The sequence below is a fragment of the Mytilinidion resinicola genome (assembly GCF_010093595.1).
Source record: "Mytilinidion resinicola strain CBS 304.34 unplaced genomic scaffold BDZ99scaffold_33, whole genome shotgun sequence".
In the NCBI taxonomy this organism is placed as follows: Eukaryota; Fungi; Ascomycota; class Dothideomycetes; order Mytilinidiales; family Mytilinidiaceae; genus Mytilinidion; species Mytilinidion resinicola.
Window position 1 is genome coordinate 334,654 of NW_022985469.1, and position 18,637 is coordinate 353,290.

General features: G+C 53.6%; 5 protein-coding genes across 5 annotated transcripts; 3 read left to right on the forward strand and 2 right to left on the reverse strand.

Annotated features, from left to right (window-relative positions):
- Window positions 1-1,107: 1,107 nt before the first annotated feature.
- On the reverse strand, window positions 1,108-3,088 carry BDZ99DRAFT_504053 (uncharacterized protein; the record flags this gene model as incomplete). Its single annotated transcript, XM_033724010.1, has 5 exons — window positions 1,108-1,166; window positions 1,235-2,273; window positions 2,325-2,680; window positions 2,734-2,838; window positions 2,894-3,088. 4 exons carry the CDS (start codon window positions 3,086-3,088, stop codon window positions 1,517-1,519), a joined length of 1,413 nt encoding a protein of 470 aa, XP_033569282.1. The 3' UTR covers window positions 1,108-1,166; window positions 1,235-1,516.
- An 842-nt stretch (window positions 3,089-3,930) lies between these two features.
- Window positions 3,931-7,846, reverse strand: BDZ99DRAFT_577006 (ARM repeat-containing protein). Its single transcript, XM_033728638.1, has 4 exons — window positions 7,681-7,846; window positions 5,323-7,630; window positions 4,362-5,104; window positions 3,931-4,297 (listed from the first exon to the last, which is right to left on the reverse strand). Exons 1-4 carry the CDS (start codon window positions 7,724-7,726, stop codon window positions 4,155-4,157), a joined length of 3,240 nt encoding a protein of 1,079 aa, XP_033569283.1. The 5' UTR covers window positions 7,727-7,846; the 3' UTR covers window positions 3,931-4,154.
- Window positions 7,847-8,857: 1,011 nt separating this feature from the next.
- On the forward strand, window positions 8,858-11,206 carry BDZ99DRAFT_527683 (uncharacterized protein; the record flags this gene model as incomplete). The annotated part of the gene is made up of 4 exons (XM_033726285.1): window positions 8,858-8,866; window positions 8,945-9,104; window positions 9,163-9,274; window positions 9,343-11,206. The coding sequence occupies 4 exons, from the start codon at window positions 8,858-8,860 to the stop codon at window positions 11,204-11,206; spliced, it is 2,145 nt and encodes a 714-aa protein (XP_033569284.1).
- Window positions 11,207-12,934: 1,728 nt separating this feature from the next.
- Window positions 12,935-16,564, forward strand: BDZ99DRAFT_469077 (multidrug efflux transporter AcrB transmembrane domain-containing protein). The gene is made up of 2 exons (XM_033721414.1): window positions 12,935-16,337; window positions 16,409-16,564. The coding sequence occupies exons 1-2, from the start codon at window positions 13,163-13,165 to the stop codon at window positions 16,513-16,515; spliced, it is 3,282 nt and encodes a 1,093-aa protein (XP_033569285.1). The 5' UTR covers window positions 12,935-13,162; the 3' UTR covers window positions 16,516-16,564.
- A 632-nt stretch (window positions 16,565-17,196) lies between these two features.
- BDZ99DRAFT_512583 (uncharacterized protein) lies at window positions 17,197-18,617 on the forward strand (the record flags this gene model as incomplete). Its single annotated transcript, XM_033724643.1, has 2 exons — window positions 17,197-18,227; window positions 18,466-18,617. Exons 1-2 carry the CDS (start codon window positions 17,234-17,236, stop codon window positions 18,615-18,617), a joined length of 1,146 nt encoding a protein of 381 aa, XP_033569286.1. The 5' UTR covers window positions 17,197-17,233.
- Window positions 18,618-18,637: the final 20 nt, after the last annotated feature.

Consider the following 18,637-nt stretch of genomic DNA (forward strand, 5'->3'; position numbering starts at 1 on the left):
CTCCTTCTCCAATTCCTTCTCATGATCCTGCATATCGGATACAATCTAATAACCGCAACTGCTGATAAAATCTATAGAGGGAGAAAGAAAGCACAGCTAGGCACTACGCAATCACTTCGGACTGTCCGTTCTTTAAGCCAACTACATTCCCTCGCTGCACTGATTCATAAGCTCCGGCATCTGCTGTACCGGACTCAAGAGAGGGGTATCGAGCGGCATCAACACTTCCCACTTCTTGCTAGGACGTTTCTGACCTTGTCCATATCCACCCCAGGATATCTGCGCAGGGGTTGGAAGGATCAGCACAGCATTTCTCCGCAAGTGACCCCAGATCGAAATTGACACAAGTACACGATACAGTTTCATTTTAATCTTGAGACCAAACAATTGCGGATGGGGCAAGAAACCTACCCACCTACCTCATTTAATCCAACCCCGTTGCCGCAAACCTCGCGTTTGCATTGTCGCTGTCGTTGCAGACCCGCGCTAACCCGATTCGGTTCAGCGAGAAGAATACAAGGGTATCAACAGTCTTCCATACGCGGAATAAAATGATTGGCTAGCTGGCCATGCATGACTCGATGCTTAACCCCGAGGTTGTGCTGGAGAAGAATGCGGGGATAGAATTCATGGTTAGATCGGCCTTTTGGTGCTCGAGCTCGGTGGCGGGCGGTAAAGGGCGGCCGCGGGCGACCCCGAAGCCGATATAGCAAGTTCGAAGGTGAGAGGAAGCCAATGGCACCATAGTGGGGAGGATAGCATTTTGTTTGGGACGGGAGAGTGTTGCCGAATTTGGGGTGCAGTTGGGTGGAGAGAGCCTGGCGGGGATAGTTGTGGGGTAGGGGATGTAGCGAGGGTGTTATGAAGGGCACAAAAGGAAAGGGAGAGGCGTTACTTTTGATATCAAGGGCGGCATGGTCCAATAGTCGATGGTCTGGCATGCCGTCGGAGGCAGGCTTCGTAACGCGAAGCCTGTTTCCAGAGACTGGGTTCAGCGTCCCCTGTATGTAAGAAGTGAGTTGCTCGTGCAAAGCTATAGACGTTATGTTCATAAAGCTGAAAGAGGGAACTGTACATAGCAGCTGGCTGACAAGAGTATTGTGGCTAAGACCCCAATCGGTGCCTCAACCTGAGTGTTCTGGTTTGCTAGCTAGGTGGAATACCGTCTGATCACGTGCCGTTAGTACCACATAATTCATAATCGTGGGCAAGGATATGATTCTAAACACGTTACCTCAATGTCATAACACCAAAGTTCATGTTCCACTCTTTCACGGACTCCGTAGTCGAACCCACCATCGCTTCGAGTTTTGGAAACCGAGAGACCTAGTGGCTGAGCGGCTGCGTAACGACTCAAGCAACACCTTGCAGTCAAATAATCGCTAACTCCATCTCTTAATATCACGGGATATATCTAGCACAGACAGGACCCAGAAGTATTTTTCCATACCTACAAACCCAACCCATCCCAAAAAGTCTCCCAAACGCTAAACCTTCACCCCAAACACCTTTCTCATCACCCGAAACTAAACCCCTCCTGCCACCCCTCCTCCCAACTCGGCGTGCTCACCGGCGGCAAACTAATCACCTTATCCCGCTTAAACACATAACTCACCCCACTCCCCCTCGCCCGACACCGCTGCAGCTCCAACTCCGCCCGCTCCCCGCCACTCCCTTGCTCGCTATCCGTCTCGCTTCCCCACATCTCGCACTCCGGCAGCACCCCAATCTCCTGCATTCTCGTCGGCGGCGGGTCGCGCGGCGCGCAGACGGCGATGTCGGGTACGTTCCAGCGCCGCTCAAACACGTTTTCGACGTCGCTCTCGCGGCGGTATATCTCGTCATGCGAGGCGCGGAGGGGGGAGGCGGATTTCGAGGTGTTGGAGGAGGAGAGGGAAAGCTCCTCGTCCCAGTCGTTTCGCTTGCCGGTGAAGTGGTACGTTGCGAGGGGCGCGACGTAGCCGGAGCTCGCCTTTGTTCTGACAAGCGCTGGGCGGGTTGGGTATAGGGGTGGGGGGAATCCGGGGGTTGCGAAAGGGGCGGGGTGGGTGTGGTCCTGGTCCCATTGAAGGTGGCGGATGATAGGGCCGGGCTTGGCAGGGAGGATGTGACAGAGGGAGGAGGGGAGGCAGGTGGTGAGGAGGGCGAGGGATTGCGCGAGCTGGGTGCAGGTGGTTAGGGACCAGGCCTGGAAGGTGAAGTCATTTGAGGTGGAGGCGGTGGTGGAGAGGGTGTTACTGTAGTATATTTGGGGGATGAAGGTTACGATGAGGCTGGTTGGGAGGTTAGAACGGGGTTGGCGAACGGGGTTGGGAGGGGCTTACAGGAAGCGGGAGCAAAAAGCGAGGGTGGTCCAGCATTTTTTTGCTCGACTTTTGAGGAGGAGGATTGGGATGGCGATGGAAGATAATTCGAGCACGATGTTCGAGGAGGCAACGTAGCGTGCGAATGCTAGTCGGTCATAGCATTGGTTCCCTAGGAACGTCCACGGATTTGGTTCATCGCAGGAGGCTGCAGCGGCAATGAATCCTGTTAGAGTCCAGAGTAGGCACAATGCCCCCATGCCAATGGCGATCCATTTCTGGCGTTTCTCTTGCACGCTTTGCCACACGAAGAGCCACATAGAGATCCTTGTCGTTCCAATGGATAGGATATAAAGCATCGTAGCCGCATATTGGGCCTGATTATTGTTAGTAGAGAATTTCGACCCATTGGGACAAAGACAAGACATACTGCTTGAAACGTATTGACCTGGTGCGTACTCAAGATAGAAATATGTCTACCCAGAGCACTGTTCGCTTGCACCGACACTGCTATCGTCTGGCCTAATGCGAGAGCCTATACGCTGTGAGCTTTCATTACAATCGAAGGCCGAATAGAGGCAAATACTCACCAATGCAGTCGCAAGCGCAGCATCATCCCAGTTCACCCGCCGTACTCTTGCTTTCCGCGCCCGGATCCACTTCACAACAAAGTGACCTTCGACGACGACAAGAGCAACGACGAATAGAAGCCATGTAACAATCTGCACATCGTCGCTGTGACTCCCGTTGTTTGCCGTACCTCTTACTTGCGTATCTCGTGCCATCTTGACAGTCCTTCCAGATAAGACCAGGTCAGCGAGGACGAGGACACCGGAGCGATACCAGAGCGATGATTGAAAAGCCCATCAACAATGATCAAAGACGCCACAAGGGGGTGGCAAGAAGTCAAAATCGAAAATATGCACTCGACGGCGTATCTTCGCTCAATAAAAGGCCTTCAAACAAACAGCATGAGCAGCGAAAAATGAAGAAATGGAATCGCCTCCTCACCCAGCACCACAGTCGGCGAGAAAGATTGACATAGCTTTGTAGAAGTAAAAACAGGTGGAAGCCGCAGCCTCGCGCTGTTTCGCACCTACCCGTGTCCCATTCGCTGGCCCTCAACCCAGCACCTGCTCAAAGTCCGTAGCGTACAGCGTGCGTGCAGAGGTTTACCACCAAGTATGGCCCATACTAACCCGCTTAAGCATCCTTACTGAGTCCCATCGCGCGCCTCCGGTGTCCACCTGCCGGATCGGCGCGCTGGTCGTGACGCAGGTCGCCGCCAAGGTGCAACACTCCAATAAGCAGTGCGCGCTGTCTCGATGCAAAGTCAGCAGCTCGCACAGTGCGCGGACTTCACGGCCACCACGTGAAGTGAGACGGGCATCGTCCGTAGCTGGGGCTGCAGTGCGGTGCGACGATCCGCCTTTGTCAAAGTCCGAAGTGTGAGAGGTGTTGTGTGGTTGGTGCGAGTGGTTGCGACTACCCGACGCACGGGCCTCGATGTGTTGGTGAAGGCTGACAAGTGTTCCTCAGGTGCACGAAACATAGTGTATGTATGAGTTCAGATATGCGACACAGCTCAACAGTCTAAGAGCGACTGGCAGCCTAGAGAGGCACGATACCCATTAGATTTCGGTTCCATTCAGAGCAAGCCCGGTATGACTCTGCTAGCATCTACTCTGCAACCCACCCATTCTTCCGTCTCATACCCAAGGGCCGTAAAAGTGGTATCAATCCGTCTCTCATCCATCCGATCGTTTTTTTGTGTAAATCCTTTTCGCCTAGCCGAGCAAACCTAAGCCCAAACGACTGACCCCAGCCCCACCCCCAGTTCCCGCTATTCTTCTATTTCTGCAGGTACTTTACCAACTCAACAACCTGACTCCTCGTCTCATCCTCTAGCTGCTCTTCCGGTGGCCCAAGCACCTTCTGGAATACCGGCATCAGTCTTGGCGTGAGCTGCGTGATCGTCGCGTCGTTCGCTTGGTCTACAAAGTCCCATCCGTCAGCACCATATCCAAATAATCCCATAAAGTCGCGGGAGCTACTCACACAACTGCACCACCATTTTGAAGATCGGCTTGTTCTCTTCGAAGTCCTCTCTCAACGGCAGAAGATCCACCAATCGCGGCAGCACCTCTGAGACGGGAATGTGGTTCGGATGCCGAGAGATCATGCGGCTGACGCAGCCTGCTGTGTTGTCGAGCAGACGTGGTTGACCCTGGTCGTCGAGCAGTGGCTCTAGTTTCTGGAAGATTGTGGGGTAGTTCTTCAGGATCTCCTGCTCGTTGGTGGACTTCTCGCAAAGAAGGCCTAGGCCATATACGGCGTTGGACTTGGTCTCATAGTCCTCGTCTGTGAGACGGTGAATCAGCAGCTTAAGCAGGCCAGTCGTGTATGGCGTGCATGCGGCTTCCATATTGCCAATACACTCGGCAATGCAGCCGACGGCAGCACTTCGCTCAGTCGATTCCTGGCTGCTCGCGTACTTGAGCAGCGGCTTCTCGAAAATCTTCCACAGCTCTGCAAACCCAGGACCAAGCGCGCAAGATAGGCAGGTGATGACTTCGGTGGCAGTCTCAATCACCAACCAGTCGTACTCAGATGACTCTTCCGGAACATCATCCTCCGCCTCGTCTCCTTCATCTTGTTGGCACGGATGGCGCTTGGTGAGAATTGCGAGAATCTGCTGTGTGACTTGAGGGACGACCAGGCCTTGATCTGTGTAGAGTAGTGCGGGGCCGCACAGCTTCAGAGTAGCGGCAAGATCGCGATTAATATCAGTTACGGTGCCCCTGAAATCAATGGTCAGCTCCCGAGTACAAAAATAGTACGATGTAAAAGTTTCAAGTATGGAGAGAAGATCAGGATATTCGCGTTCTCAGCAACCACAGCATGTGTACAACTTGTGTAAACATGTGTGTCTGAGTGAGCTGGGATTAACGATGTTAAATCATCATTTCAAGGCTAAAGCCCTTTGATGGTGCATCAAAATGAACGTAAAAAAACTCACCGATCCAGCTCATCCTGCCATACTGCTAGAGTCGCAGTCATGATGTGGCTGCCAAGCTTTTTCAGGTCCTCTGTGGGCTCCACCTGGAGTGGGACACCAGGTTTCCATGGGGCCATTCCAGCACCCTCAGCCAAGCCCCAAAGGCAGGCGTAAGTCCGCCAGAGCGTCCCCAAGGCAGCTTTGCGGACGCCTTCGTACGAGTGCTCGACAAGCTCGAGTGTGCTGGTGACGATCTTCTCGAGATACGGAAGGAATTCGCGTCTCGTGTGAGTGATGATATCACCGATGACTTCAATGGCAATCTCCTTTTCCATAGCCACGGCAGTAACAGCTCCGATATCGTCCCAATCTTCATCGTTTTCCATATCCTCCATACCTTCTGCATCGTCATCGTCATCAGTGGCAGCGGCGACCTTGACCTTTCGTCCTGCGACGACGACTTCTTGGCCGAGCAGGTCCTTGGCCTCTTCGCCGAGCTGGACTTCGAGGTCAGTTTCTTCTTGTTGAAGACAGTCCTGGAGACCCTTGACAGCACCGGCAAGGTAAGGCGAGAACTCTTCCTCGTAAACCTTTGCCATGGTGCTCCATAGAATGTAACTGGTTTCTCTGAGTCTCGGGTGGTCGAGATGAAGAGCCTCCTCGGATGCCTTCATAAGCGGGAGAACGTATGGCTTGAATGGCCCAGCGCCAACAGCAGATGCCATCTTACCCATGGAATCGCACACAACACCACGGAGATCAAGATCGTCCTGGCTCTCCTTGATTTCGACGTAGGGGGCCAGTGCATGCATGGTCTGTTCAAAGTAGGGTAGGAAGGCCGACTCGGCAGCGGAGGCAATTGAACCAACGGCTCCCACGGCAGCAACTTTAGACTTGAAATCTGGGTGCTGGAATACGCTGCTGAATCTTGGGACGAGCTCCGGGACGTATTTGGCAGCATCTTCTGGGTCCAAGCCCTCGATGAGTGAGTCGATGGCGTTGCAACTGCCTCTAATGATCTCCAAGTTTCGCTCATCTTCGGCGCCCTGGCTAGCGTTGACAGCAAGGTCAAAGTTCTTGATCAAAGCTGGGATTAGACGGGCGTGTTCCTTGCCCATGTCCTCGGCAAGATCATCTGCCAACCTCGCAACGCCGTTCAGAGCCGCGGCTCGCACTTTGGCTTCGGGGTCCTCAAGAAGATGTAAGACCATAGGAAGGATCTCGTGGAGCTGTGTCGCGATGAAGTCTGGGGCACCTTCAACACACATGCCGAGGGCAAGAATACCGGCCCTCCTGTAGTCGGGATTCTGGTTCGTGACGAAGGGACCGATGGCCTTGAGCAGTGGCACTACGACCTGGCTGGGTGGTAGACTGGAAGCAAGGATGTCGAGTAGCCCCAACGCTGACCTCGCGGGAGTGAGGTCTTCATCGTCGCTGGTAAGATCTCCAAACTCAGTCGCGATTTGGAGCGCCTTGAGAGTCATGTCTTCTCCCAGCCTTAAGCCTTGGACCTTGAGTTTCCGGTAACGCACACACTGCATAAGGAATCCTAGGGCTTGAGATCGGTAGTCATCCTCGACCGAAGTGGCCGATGCCAATTCAATCATGAACTTGAGAAGGTCGCCAAAGTGTTTTTGCAGGAGGGCAGACTCGCATCCGAGGAGGGTTTGGAAAACCTCGAATGCTTGCATAGCATGGTCCTCGTCGCCCTCGTCGACAGTCGCCTTGAGGACTTTGACCATGCCTGGAATGCTGTCCTGGAACAGCTTGAGAGACTTTGGGTCTTCATCAGGGTCCAACATCATAGCTAGGCGGCTAAGGGCAAGCATGGTGTTGATTCTGACCTCTGCGCTCTCCGGGTCCTGGATGGTAGTTGCGAAGAGCTTGTATAGGTCGGCGTTGTTCGCTGGGAACTCGTCTCCTACAGCCTCGAGCAATGTAAACAGTATGTACATCCCAATCTCTCTGTGCCGCGCAGTATCGCTGGTGGCAGCTTGTAGAAGGTAGCCTGGGAGGTCGGCCCACTCGCCATCTTCGAAATCAATGGCCGCAATCGCGGCCACGACGCGTGCAGCCGAGTGCCGAACCAGGGTGGCATTCTCGCTGAGAGCAGCTTGGAAGAGCTGGTTCCTCAGAGTGCTTTTTTGGTCGGCGGGCAAAGCTTGCCAGTGTTTTGGGACGAGCTTCCTGACCTCCACGGCGGCGAGCTGGCGCAGCTCTTGCTTCGGGTGGGAGGCGAGGATTTGGAGGAGGGCCGAAAGAGCGAGGGGAGAAGTGTAGTAGTTCTTGTTCAGGGCCGACGTGGCAGCCTTGACGCGCTCCGTGTCCGCTGCGAGGTGTTAGCTCAAGCATAGCAATGTGGACATCTGGCAACATTACGCTGGAGCAGACTCTCGAGGAGCTGGACAAATTGCTGCTCGTCCATGATGGACAGACGAGGCAAAGTGCACAAAACGAGAACGGGGTATCTAGAAAGGAAGAGGAGAAGGAGAAGAAGGAGAAGAAGAAGGAAGAAGCGAAGAGGGTGGGGGGAAAGAAGAGAGAGTGTGTGAGGTGGGGTTTGTGTGATGCCCGTCCAGAACAATTTTTTTCGAAATAGCGGCCCAAGCGACTCTAGCGCGAAACCTGGCCTCGGTGGAACTTTGCGCCTCGACCTCCGCAGACGCCGCCGACGCCAACCTCACTGCTTAGGTCCTTTTCTGGGGGACTGTCTTGTAGAACTCGGCTGTGCATGTTACTCATCTCACTCGTGGCTATTGACTCAATTCGACGAAGCGTATATACGGGCGGTCTGCTGTGCTCAGGATCCTAGCAGCTAGCCAACAGAAGAAGAGACAGGGGATATATGATCTTCCTCCATATAGTGAAAGAGACAGCTACTAGAATCCCTGCACAGGCCGCTTTCTCCGAACAGCCCGTCTGTAGTTGCCGTTTGCACGGAAACGCTGAAAAAGGTAGATGCTGGCTTGTAGCTTCCATTTGCTACAAGCGTGCTCTTTAGCATTAGCAGATCCGCCTAAACACTTGTACAAGAATATGTAGCTAGAAATGCAGGAACATCCGGTCTCTTGGAGATGCACTTCCTAAGTTGCCCATAGAGATGGAGTGACTCTCGCCCCTAACCGGTTGATATCATGTGATCTATACGTCTTCTTAAGCCTTGTGCATCTAAATAGTCCTAAATCAATACTCTACGCGTTATATCCTCCCAAACAAATCCTACAAACCGAGCAGGATCAGGCCGCAGGGCGAGGGCATCTCATTTATATTGCACGCCCGACAGTCTAGAACGGCTGCAAATAACGCAGCCGTGGAGTCTCCCGATCGGTGCAGCTAGCCACTTCCATTTCGCCTTGGCGCTAGCTCGCTTGTCTTGCTTTTTTGCAGCAGACGTGAGGTCGACTAGCAACCTCGACGCCTCCTTCTCCCATATCACCTCCATCCTCCGCCTCACTCACTGTCTCATCTCCTCGTAGTGCCCTAGGCTCACTGATACCCTCTTCCGCAAACCCTCGACCGCGACAGCTTCTCCTAGCTCGCAGCTCCGGCCTCCTCCATGGCTTCTGTACGTACCGCGCGCCGCCGCCTGCCCAACTTTTCACCCGGCAGTCCTCCACCAATGCAGCCTGCTAACATGCCTCAGCAAGCGCCCACACAGCCGCGCCCGTACAATGGCCAAGGCTACCTGCCCAACGGCGGAGCGCCCTCTGGACCCGTGCCTGGCGCGCAGCCGCTCCTCCCCAACCAAGGACGAGTGATACAATCGGGCAGCGCGAGAGTTCTCTGCATCGCCGACGTGCGAGGTATGCTTCGCAACGCGACTTCTTCACCCGCCGTTCTGATGGCTGACCGCTCTTCCAGGAAATCTTCAGTCACTCAACCAGCTCGCCGCCGACGCACGGGCAAACTACATCATCCATACTGGCGATTTCGGCTTCTACGATGAGCGCTCGCTTGACCGCATCGCTGAAAAGTATGCCACCCCAAAGAAGACCCTGGCCATGTCCGTCACATGTGTCTGGACGCGCTAACATTTACTAGGACCCTCAAGCACGTCGCCCAGTATTCACCTCTCCTCTCCGACCAGCAGAAGCGATCCATCGCCACCGCTCCCCCGCAACCGCTTATCAAGGAACGCTTTGCACGTGAAAAGCTGCCTCTGTCCGAGCTCCCACTCTTCCTAAATAAGACCTACACACTACAGGTGCCCGTCTATACAGTATGGGGAGCCTGCGAGGACGTCCAGGTTCTGGAGAAGCTCCGGTCCGGCGAATACAAAATCGACAACCTGCACATAATCGATGAGGGCCACTCTCGGTTGCTCGATGTTGGTGGCATTAAGCTGCGACTATTGGGACTCGGAGGTGCCGTGGTCATGCACAAGCTGTTCGACAATGGCGAGGGCAGGACTACAATTGCTGGCGGTCAAGGAACTATGTGGACAACACTACTCCAGATGGGCGAACTTGTGGACACTGCGCATCGTGTCTACGATCCCACCGAAACCCGAATCTTCGTTACACACGCCTCACCAGCTCGTGAGGGACTGCTGAACCAGCTCTCCGTCACCCTGAAAGCCGACTTCTCGATATCTGCTGGTCTCCATTTCAGGTATGGTAGCTCGTACAACGAGTTCAGCGTCAACCCAACCCTCGATCACTACCGTGGCAAGCTCGCAGCCTCCAAGGCGTCGTTCAACGATGTCTGGGACACGGTCAAGGCAGAGGTTGAGCCGGCCGTTGCGGACAGCGAGGCACAGCAGAGAATGCTCAACCTTGCACTCGACATCGTAAATAAGATGCCCACTATTGCCAATGGTGGAAACCCATTCGGAGGCCCAACCCCAGGTCCCGCGAGTGGCCAGGTCGATGAAAGTGCGTTCAAGAACATGTGGAACTTCAATCTTGCGGATGCAGCGTATGGCTGGCTGGTTCTGGACGTTGACAACGGCAGAATTGGGACTGAGATGAGAGCCCAAGGATTCAACTTCGCTCATCGTGGCGGAAAGGCGGCTGCCTCTCAATCTGGCCAAGGTGCACCAATTGCCCCTTCAACGAGCACCGGGGCTCCGACCGGCGGCAATCTTCCCAACCCCTCTAGCCAACCTTCGCCAGCTCAGATCCGGACCCCCAATATTCCACCACAACAAAACCGCCAGCAGGCTGCGCCCACACCGCCAGCGCAACAGATCAAGCCTGCATCTCAGCCAGCCCGTACGGGACCCTCTCCAGCCCCTGCGACTCCCAAGGACCCGATCAAGCCGGCTACGCCCCAGCCTCCTACGTCTACCGGAGGACACGCTCCGGCTAATGCTGGCGCAGAGAAGGCAATTCCAAGCGAGGTGAAGCCGAATGGAACTGCTGCTCCCGAAAAGGGCCCAGAATCACCCGCTCCAAAGAATGACTCTCCCGCTCCACAGAAGGAGAGCAAGGCGTTGTTCATCGTCAACGTCAAAGATGAAGAAGAGGCGAAGAACCTGCTTGCCGACGAGGACAAGCCAAAAGTGGAGAGGATTGAGAAGCAGAAGCACTTCTTCATCGCCCACTTCGCTAACAATGGCGAAATGCAGGGCGCGCTGAACCGCATTTCCCAGGAGTTCAAGGGAAGCAAGCAGGAGAGCAAGCCCGGAGTGCCCAGCGTGAAGATCTACAGAGATCCCTCGAACCCCAGCCGCTTTGGAGCTGGCAGCTGGCAAAGCAGCAGCAGGGGTGGCATTCAGAGTGGCGGATACCGCAGTGGCGGTGCCAGCGACAGTGAAGGAGGCCGTGGTGGACGCGGACGAGGCCGTGGCAACTTTGGAGGCGATCGTGGTGGCAGCCAGCGAGGCCGTGGACGAGGCCGCGGCGGATTCGGCAGAGGCGGTCAGGGCGAGGGTGCTGCTGCAGCGACCGGCGGAGAGTCGTGAACTCGCTGCGACTATTCTACTGCTCTGCTCTCGACGACCCGGACACCTCGAGTACCGTTTCCTTCAGTGCGTTTCATTTCGTGTTAATTTTTCATACTGGTTCATCTGTCATAGCTAGCGAGGTGCGCGCGGTCTGCTCGATCATTTGCTCTATTACCTTTCGGGCGTCCTGCCTCTACTACCAGCGTTGGCGGTCGGGTCGGAGCTTTTTGAGGTTCTGTTTTGGCTTCTGGCAAGAGGCGGGCTAGGTCTTCTCGACGTAGCCTTTGCCGTCGCCTGGTTTGGCGCCGGGAATCGGGCTATTTTCTTCCTTCGTGGTCTCATCCTTTCCTCGCTGCATCTACGGATGGATGGTGAGGCAGTGGTTGCGCAGTGGAGACGGATGCCCGGTGAGGGCAAGGTGATAGTGGAATGTATAGTGTATAAGCAGGACTTTTGCGATTACTTTCGACATGTACTCTAGAGAAAATTCAAAAGTCTTGCGGGATGGGTTCGGTTCCTGTCATGTAAACTGAATAGATGAGAGTGAAGCCTGGGTTGTTACCTGGCCAAGTCTTGGAGTTGTCAGTTGCTAAATCGTAGGACGACATGATTTATAGTTCAACCCGCTCTTACATAGGCGTTCCCCCGAGCAATAAGTGACAGTCGACGAATCTGTATTCTACCTGCAAACTTTACGTACTTTAAATACAGACACATTCTGGGCTTGCATATAGACACATTCGCATACACTTGCCTACCATCGCTTGAGCTTCTCTGGCAGGCTACCAAACATCGCAAAGCGACAGTTTTGGCAAGCCTGATAGCTCTCAGGTCACCTCAGGCAAGAGTGGACTGCCACTGTACTTTTGTATGTAACGGAGCCTCGTGGTTGTTAAGTTATCCGATATGCGGCACAGGCTTGGCATTTGGGATGGGGAATGTGATGGCGCGGGTAGATCGGCCGCAGCATTCTATTCGTACCTGAACACCTGCCACTCTGCGTGGCGCAACTCTCCAACATCAACACCACGGCAGCCTTCATCGTCGTATCGGCCTCGCCACCATCTACAGAGCTTCTCAAATTTCTCAGTCTGTCCTTTAACTTCACATCCTGCACTGCCAGCTTTTTGCGACCCCACGTTTGAAGCTCGCCGGAGCTAGCTCCCGGCCTACCTTCCATCCTGTCTCGGGACCGTCATAGCTGCCAGGCTGCCTACAGCGCTTCCCCACTCCATCAGGACCCGGTTTGCCTCAGTTGAACAGCGACCTCTACACTCCTACGCTTCGTATACGACTATCAGCGATACCGGCCCCAGTTGCAGCTTCCAGTACCGCTTCGACGCCTCTCCAGTAGAGCGATTCGCCGCGGGTATCGAACACATCCAGGCATGAAGAATGCCATTACAACATGGCGAGCGGTAGCTGCTGCTCTGTTTGCTCTCCCACTTGCGACCGTCTTCGCTGATGCCGACCTCACCAACAAACACGAGAAGGGGAGATGTGCTATTAGAGGACATTGCGGTAGTGAAGGCTTCTTTGGGCCGAAGTTGCCTTGCCCGGACAATGGGCCCGCCGAAACACCAGATGCAGACTTGAAGAAGACACTGATTGAGGTGTGTGGTGATGCGTGGTCGGATACCGATGTGTGCTGTAACGCCGAGCAGGTGAGTTCCCGCTTCACCCATCTTGAACATCGCGTCCTGACTGTACTAGGTTGAAGCACTCCAGTCGAACCTAAAACGCGCCGAGGGCATCATCTCAGCATGTCCTGCATGTAAAGCGAACTTCTTCAACCTGTTCTGCACGTTCACTTGCTCCCCCAACCAATCACTCTTCATCAATGTCACCGACACCAAACCAAAGGGCGACAAATTCGTGGTCACAGAGTTGAACCATTTTGTATCGAACGATTACGGGTCGGAATTCTACAACAGCTGCAAAGATGTCAAGTTCGGAGCCACGAACGGCAACGCTATGGATTTCATTGGAGGAGGCGCAAAGAACTATACGCAATTCCTCAAGTTCCTCGGCGACAAAAAGTTCCTCGGAAGCCCCTTCCAAATGAATTTTCCCCGACCAAACAAGACCGAATACCCAGATATAGTGCCCATGGACAAGACGGTCCGCAGCTGCAACGATACTGACGAAACATACCGATGTGCTTGTGTTGATTGTGGCGGATCTTGCCTGGATCTACCTGAGGTTACCGCAAATAAGGCATGTTACGTTGGGCTCCTGCCATGTCTGTCATTCGCCGTAGTCATTGTCTACTCCGTCTTCATCGGTCTTCTTGTCATTGCCGTTTCTGGCCACGTCTGGTACGCGAAGCACTCGAGGCACAAGGCCGAACGATTACGGCTGCTCCAAGATTTAGACCCAAGCGATGATGAGGATGAGGGAGATATGGTACATAACGTCTCGATGATGGATAGGCCGACGAAACATTACTTCCTCAACACTGCTCTCGACAAGGCCTTCAGCAAACTCGGCTATGTCTGCGCTCGCTACCCGGCCATTACTATCGTCACTAGCTTTCTCGTCGTCGTACTGATGAGCTTGGGGTGGTTGCGATTCACTGTGGAAACAGACCCAGTGCGACTCTGGGTTGCGCCGAACTCTGCTGCCGCGCAAGAGAAAGTGTTCTTCGATGATAACTTTGGACCATTCTTCCGCGCCGAGCAAGCCTTCCTCGTCAATGACACTCATAAGTCTGGACCGGGGCCAGTGATGAGTTACGACACTCTGGCATGGTGGTTTGACGTCGAAAATCGAGTCCAGCGCTTGCGGTCCTACGAGAATGGAGACACCTTCCAGGACGTTTGTTTCCGGCCAACTGGGGATGCTTGCGTAGTGCAGTCCCTTACACAATATTTCCAAGGAGACTTCGCGCACATTAACCCAAAGAATTGGCAAAAGCAGATCTCGGATTGTGCGAATACCCCAACGGATTGCCTACCTGAGTTCCAGCAACCTCTGGATCCCAAAATGCTCTTTGGAGCCTACAACGAGAGTGTCATTGATGCAAAAGCTATCATTGTCACCTGGGTCGTCATTAACCACGCCGAGGGCACTGAGGAAATACAGCGCGCGGCGGATTGGGAGGATAGTCTCAAGAGCTTAATGCTTGCTGTTCAAGCAGAGGCTAGGGACCGAGGTTTGAGACTCTCTTTCAATACCGAAGTCAGCCTAGAGCAAGAGTTGAATAAATCGACGAATACGGATGCGAAGATCGTGGTCATCAGCTACATCATCATGTTCATCTATGCCTCCTTGGCCCTTGGGTCCACCACGCTGACGGTCAAATCCGTGTTGGGCAACCCGTCAACCGCCTTGGTCCAGTCCAAATTCATGCTCGGTGTTGCTGGTATCCTCATCGTTCTCATGTCCGTATCAGCCTCCGTGGGTCTATTTTCCGCAGCCGGCATCAAGGTCACGTTGATCATCGCTGAAGTCATCCCCTTCCTCGTCCTTGCGGTTGGAGTGGATAACATCTTCCTCATCGTCCACGAATTCGAACGCGTCAATATTAGCCATCCCGAAGGAACCGTTGCAGAACGAGTTTCGAGAGCTCTAGGCCGGATGGGACCTAGCATCTTACTGTCTGCATTGACCGAGACTGTGGCTTTTGCCATGGGAGCTGCGGTTACCATGCCTGCTGTTCGCAATTTTGCAGCTTACGCCGCAGGAGCTGTGTTCATCAACGCTCTCTTGCAGATAACCATGTTCGTGGCTGTGCTGTCTCTCAATCAAACCCGCGTGGAAGCAAATCGTGTGGACTGCTTCCCCTGCGTGCGTGTCAAGCGATCAGATTCTAGCTATCTGGGCTACGCCGGTGGTGAAGAAGGGAGTCTGCAACGATTCATCCGGAAGGTTTATGCACCAGCCCTCTTAGGCAAGAAAGCTAAAGTCGCCATTCTCACCATCTTCCTTGGTTTCTTCGCAGCTGGACTTGGCTTATTCCCAGAGGTCGAACTTGGGTTGGATCAGCGAATTGCCATCCCGACCGACTCTTACCTCATTCCGTATTTCAACGATCTTTACGACTACTTCGATGCCGGACCTCCTGTCTATTTTGTTACCAAGGAATTGAACATCACTGAACGAGTACACCAACAGGAGCTTTGTGCACGATTCTCTACTTGCCAAGAGACGTCGTTAGCGAACGTACTTGAGCAAGAGCGAAAACGGCCGGAAGTCTCGTACATCGCAGCATCGGCTGCAAATTGGATCGACGACTTTTTCTACTGGTTGAAACCGTCGAACGAAGAATGCTGTGTTGATGGATCTAAGCCATGCTTCGACGGGCGCGATCCCGCCTGGAACTTCACTCTCTCGGGGATGCCTGAAGGGGAGGAGTTCATCTCTTATCTAACCCGCTGGATCGAGGCCCCCACAACAGCTGAATGTCCCCTCGGTGGAGCGGCGCCTTATAACAACGCGCTCGTCATCGACGACAAGCGGCTTACGATTCCCGCATCTCATTTCAGGACATCACACACGCCTCTACACAGCCAGCGCGACTTCATCGCGGCATACACTGCCGCCCGCCGCATCGCCTCTGACATCTCCAAGAACACAGGGACTGAAGTGTTCCCTTACTCCAAATTCTATATCTTCTTCGACCAATACACCACCATCGTCAAGGTCGCCGGCACCCTACTCGGCTCCGGCCTGGCTATGGTCTTCGTCCTCAACACCGTGCTCCTCGGCTCAATACAGACGGCTCTCGTTGTCACTGTTACTGTGGCCATGATTGTCACCGATATCATCGGCACTATGGCTCTTGCGGGTGTCTCCCTCAATGCCGTCTCTTTGGTCAACTTAATCATCTGCCTCGGCATCGGCGTCGAGTTCTGCGCTCATGTCGCTCGCGCTTTCACCTTCCCGTCCCGCGCTGTCATGGAGCGCGCGCCACGAAACAAATTCCGCGCCCGAGACGCAAGGTCCTGGACCGCACTCGTGAATGTAGGCGCGAGTGTCTTCAGCGGTATCACAGTCACCAAACTCCTCGGCGTGTGCGTGCTTGCATTCACACGCAGCAAGATCTTCGAGATCTACTACTTCCGCGTCTGGTTGGCGCTAGTAGTGTGGGCAGCTACCCACGCGCTAATCTTCCTCCCCGTTGCATTGAGCTTATTTGGAGGCAAAGGTGAGTCTTCTTCCCTGCCTAGTCCAACCCCAGGGAAATGTGGATTTGCTGACGCTGAAATTGTGATGTAGGTTACGTAGACCCGGAGTCTGATGGGGGCTTGGAGCAGGATTTGCGGAGTCGACAGTACCCGAGTCTGCTCAATGACGATGAGTATGATTATGATTCGGATGATTAAGGGGATCAGAAGAGAGTGGAGAAGGGTGTAGGATTGTGTATTATGAGATAGCGCTTTTTGGATAAGAATGATATCGATATTCAAGTGAATGTGAAATCTTCACTGTGCGGTGTAATGGATTGGTGTGAAGCTAAGGGTTTGAAAACCCCCTAAGAAGGCCAACGAGATGTCAAATTCCAAGCTTCTATATTATTTTAAAGCTTCCATGACACTGTATATAAGGCTCCAGTAACTTATGAAAATTGGAATAGCACTACAGTACTAAGACATAAGTTTGGGCACTCCTTGCGACTACTTAGGGCACCCTAATAGGCTTTCAGGACTCCAAATATAATATAAAGTTCAACGTGGTGAAAATTAGACTACCTTTTGTTGAAGCTAATACCTACTGAGGTATTCTTCACAGTGGTGTTGAGCGAGCAAAAGCGAAGCCGGAGCAGTAATATTGCGTGTCCCCAGAATTATGACCTAGTACTGTATCACTTTTTGAGGCCTGGATTGGAGAGTTGCTCTACAATTACAGGACATAGCTTGATACCATTGTGTACATGATGTATGTGGTTTCTCGACGTTTCTGTGCATACCTTCGAGTTAGCCAATCAAGGTATAGTCTAATGCCAAGACTGATCTCTGGAGAGGCGTCCCCGCAGAAATCCGTTGCCTAATCGTCACCCCGTCCCTCGTTTCTGTTCGAATTGGTGAGACACAACACGCAAATATGCCAACCGATAAGATGAAGCCAATGTCCAAAATACACCTGCCGCCCGTCGATGAAGACGAGCCTTTGATCGACACTACTGAGGCTATGCAGCTCCGCTCCAAAAGAACCGACCGACTGCAACGTAGACAGCAGAAAAAGAGCAAGAAAGCTGCTGCAATTCCTCAACCAACCAGTTTCCTAGACCTCCCAGCCGAGATCTTTGTAGAGATCCTCTGCTACCTGCATCCGAGCGATGTCTTCAAGCTGTCACGCAGCGGAAGAACCCTACATCGCCTCGTCTCCCACCACGCCAACTTCATTGCTCAAAACATCATCGACTGGAGGTATCCCATCCTGATGAAATGCTTCCCAAAGCCCGTGCCACTAGGCCAGGTGGACCCAGAATTGCATCCCGCACTTCTCGCCGGGAAACGTCAGGATATGCTGAATATCCACAAGAAGCCGTATCAGCACATCAAGTCCCCGAACCAGCACGAGATCTGCACGTGTCTTACTTGTATACTCGCATGGAACAATCTCTGTCTCGTCGTCGACCTCGCACACTGGCAACCGAACCTCTCGCAACGGAAGCCAATCTCGATGATCCCGCGCGGTCAATCACCGCAATGGAACATAGACCTCGTGAACTCCAACGCCGAAATTGTGAGAAACGCTATCAAGAGCCAGCTATGGTACGCTCGCATCTTGGAGCAGCATCTCGCCACCACCACGAAAACCATCTGGCGCACGCATAAGCATGACACCCTCAAAGGCGATGGGCCCGTCTTCCAACTGACCGCGGAGGACATCTCTACCGAGACGGACGCGTTTATGGGACGGGACGGTCCGGAGTCGTTTGAGTTCCCGTATCATCGCGATAACTACTACGCTTTGGGGTCGTATCTGCCGAATAGGAGATTTGAGAAGAGTACTGGAGTTTGGCATTATTACCCGCTGGATCAGCATTCAAGAGACTTGGAGTGGGTGGCGAAACACAGCGCCAGGAGCACTGGTACCGATGGCCCTCGATCCATAAAAGAGAATGAATCTTCCCAGCGTGAGGCGGAGTGGGAGTCGACGATGGCTAGCCTAAGGGACCTCGGGTTCACCGACGATGTGCGGAACACCACTATAGTGAATGAGGCGAAGGGGAACATGAGTAGCGCTTATGATACTGTAATGGCTCTCGAGTCGCATGGCGTCTACAAACGGGATCGGAGAAACTTGTTGTTCTAGCCTACGATTTGTAGAGCTGAGTCGATCTATGATAACCGCTGTTCCACCCAATCCACCTGTGCTTGATAGTACTGCGTCACAAAGTCCATGTCCTTCGCTAGAACAAAGCCATGCGGTAGCCCAGGGTACACCTTCAGCGTGGTATCGACACTTTGATTGTGGTTAGCTGAGTTGGTGTGGTGGCTC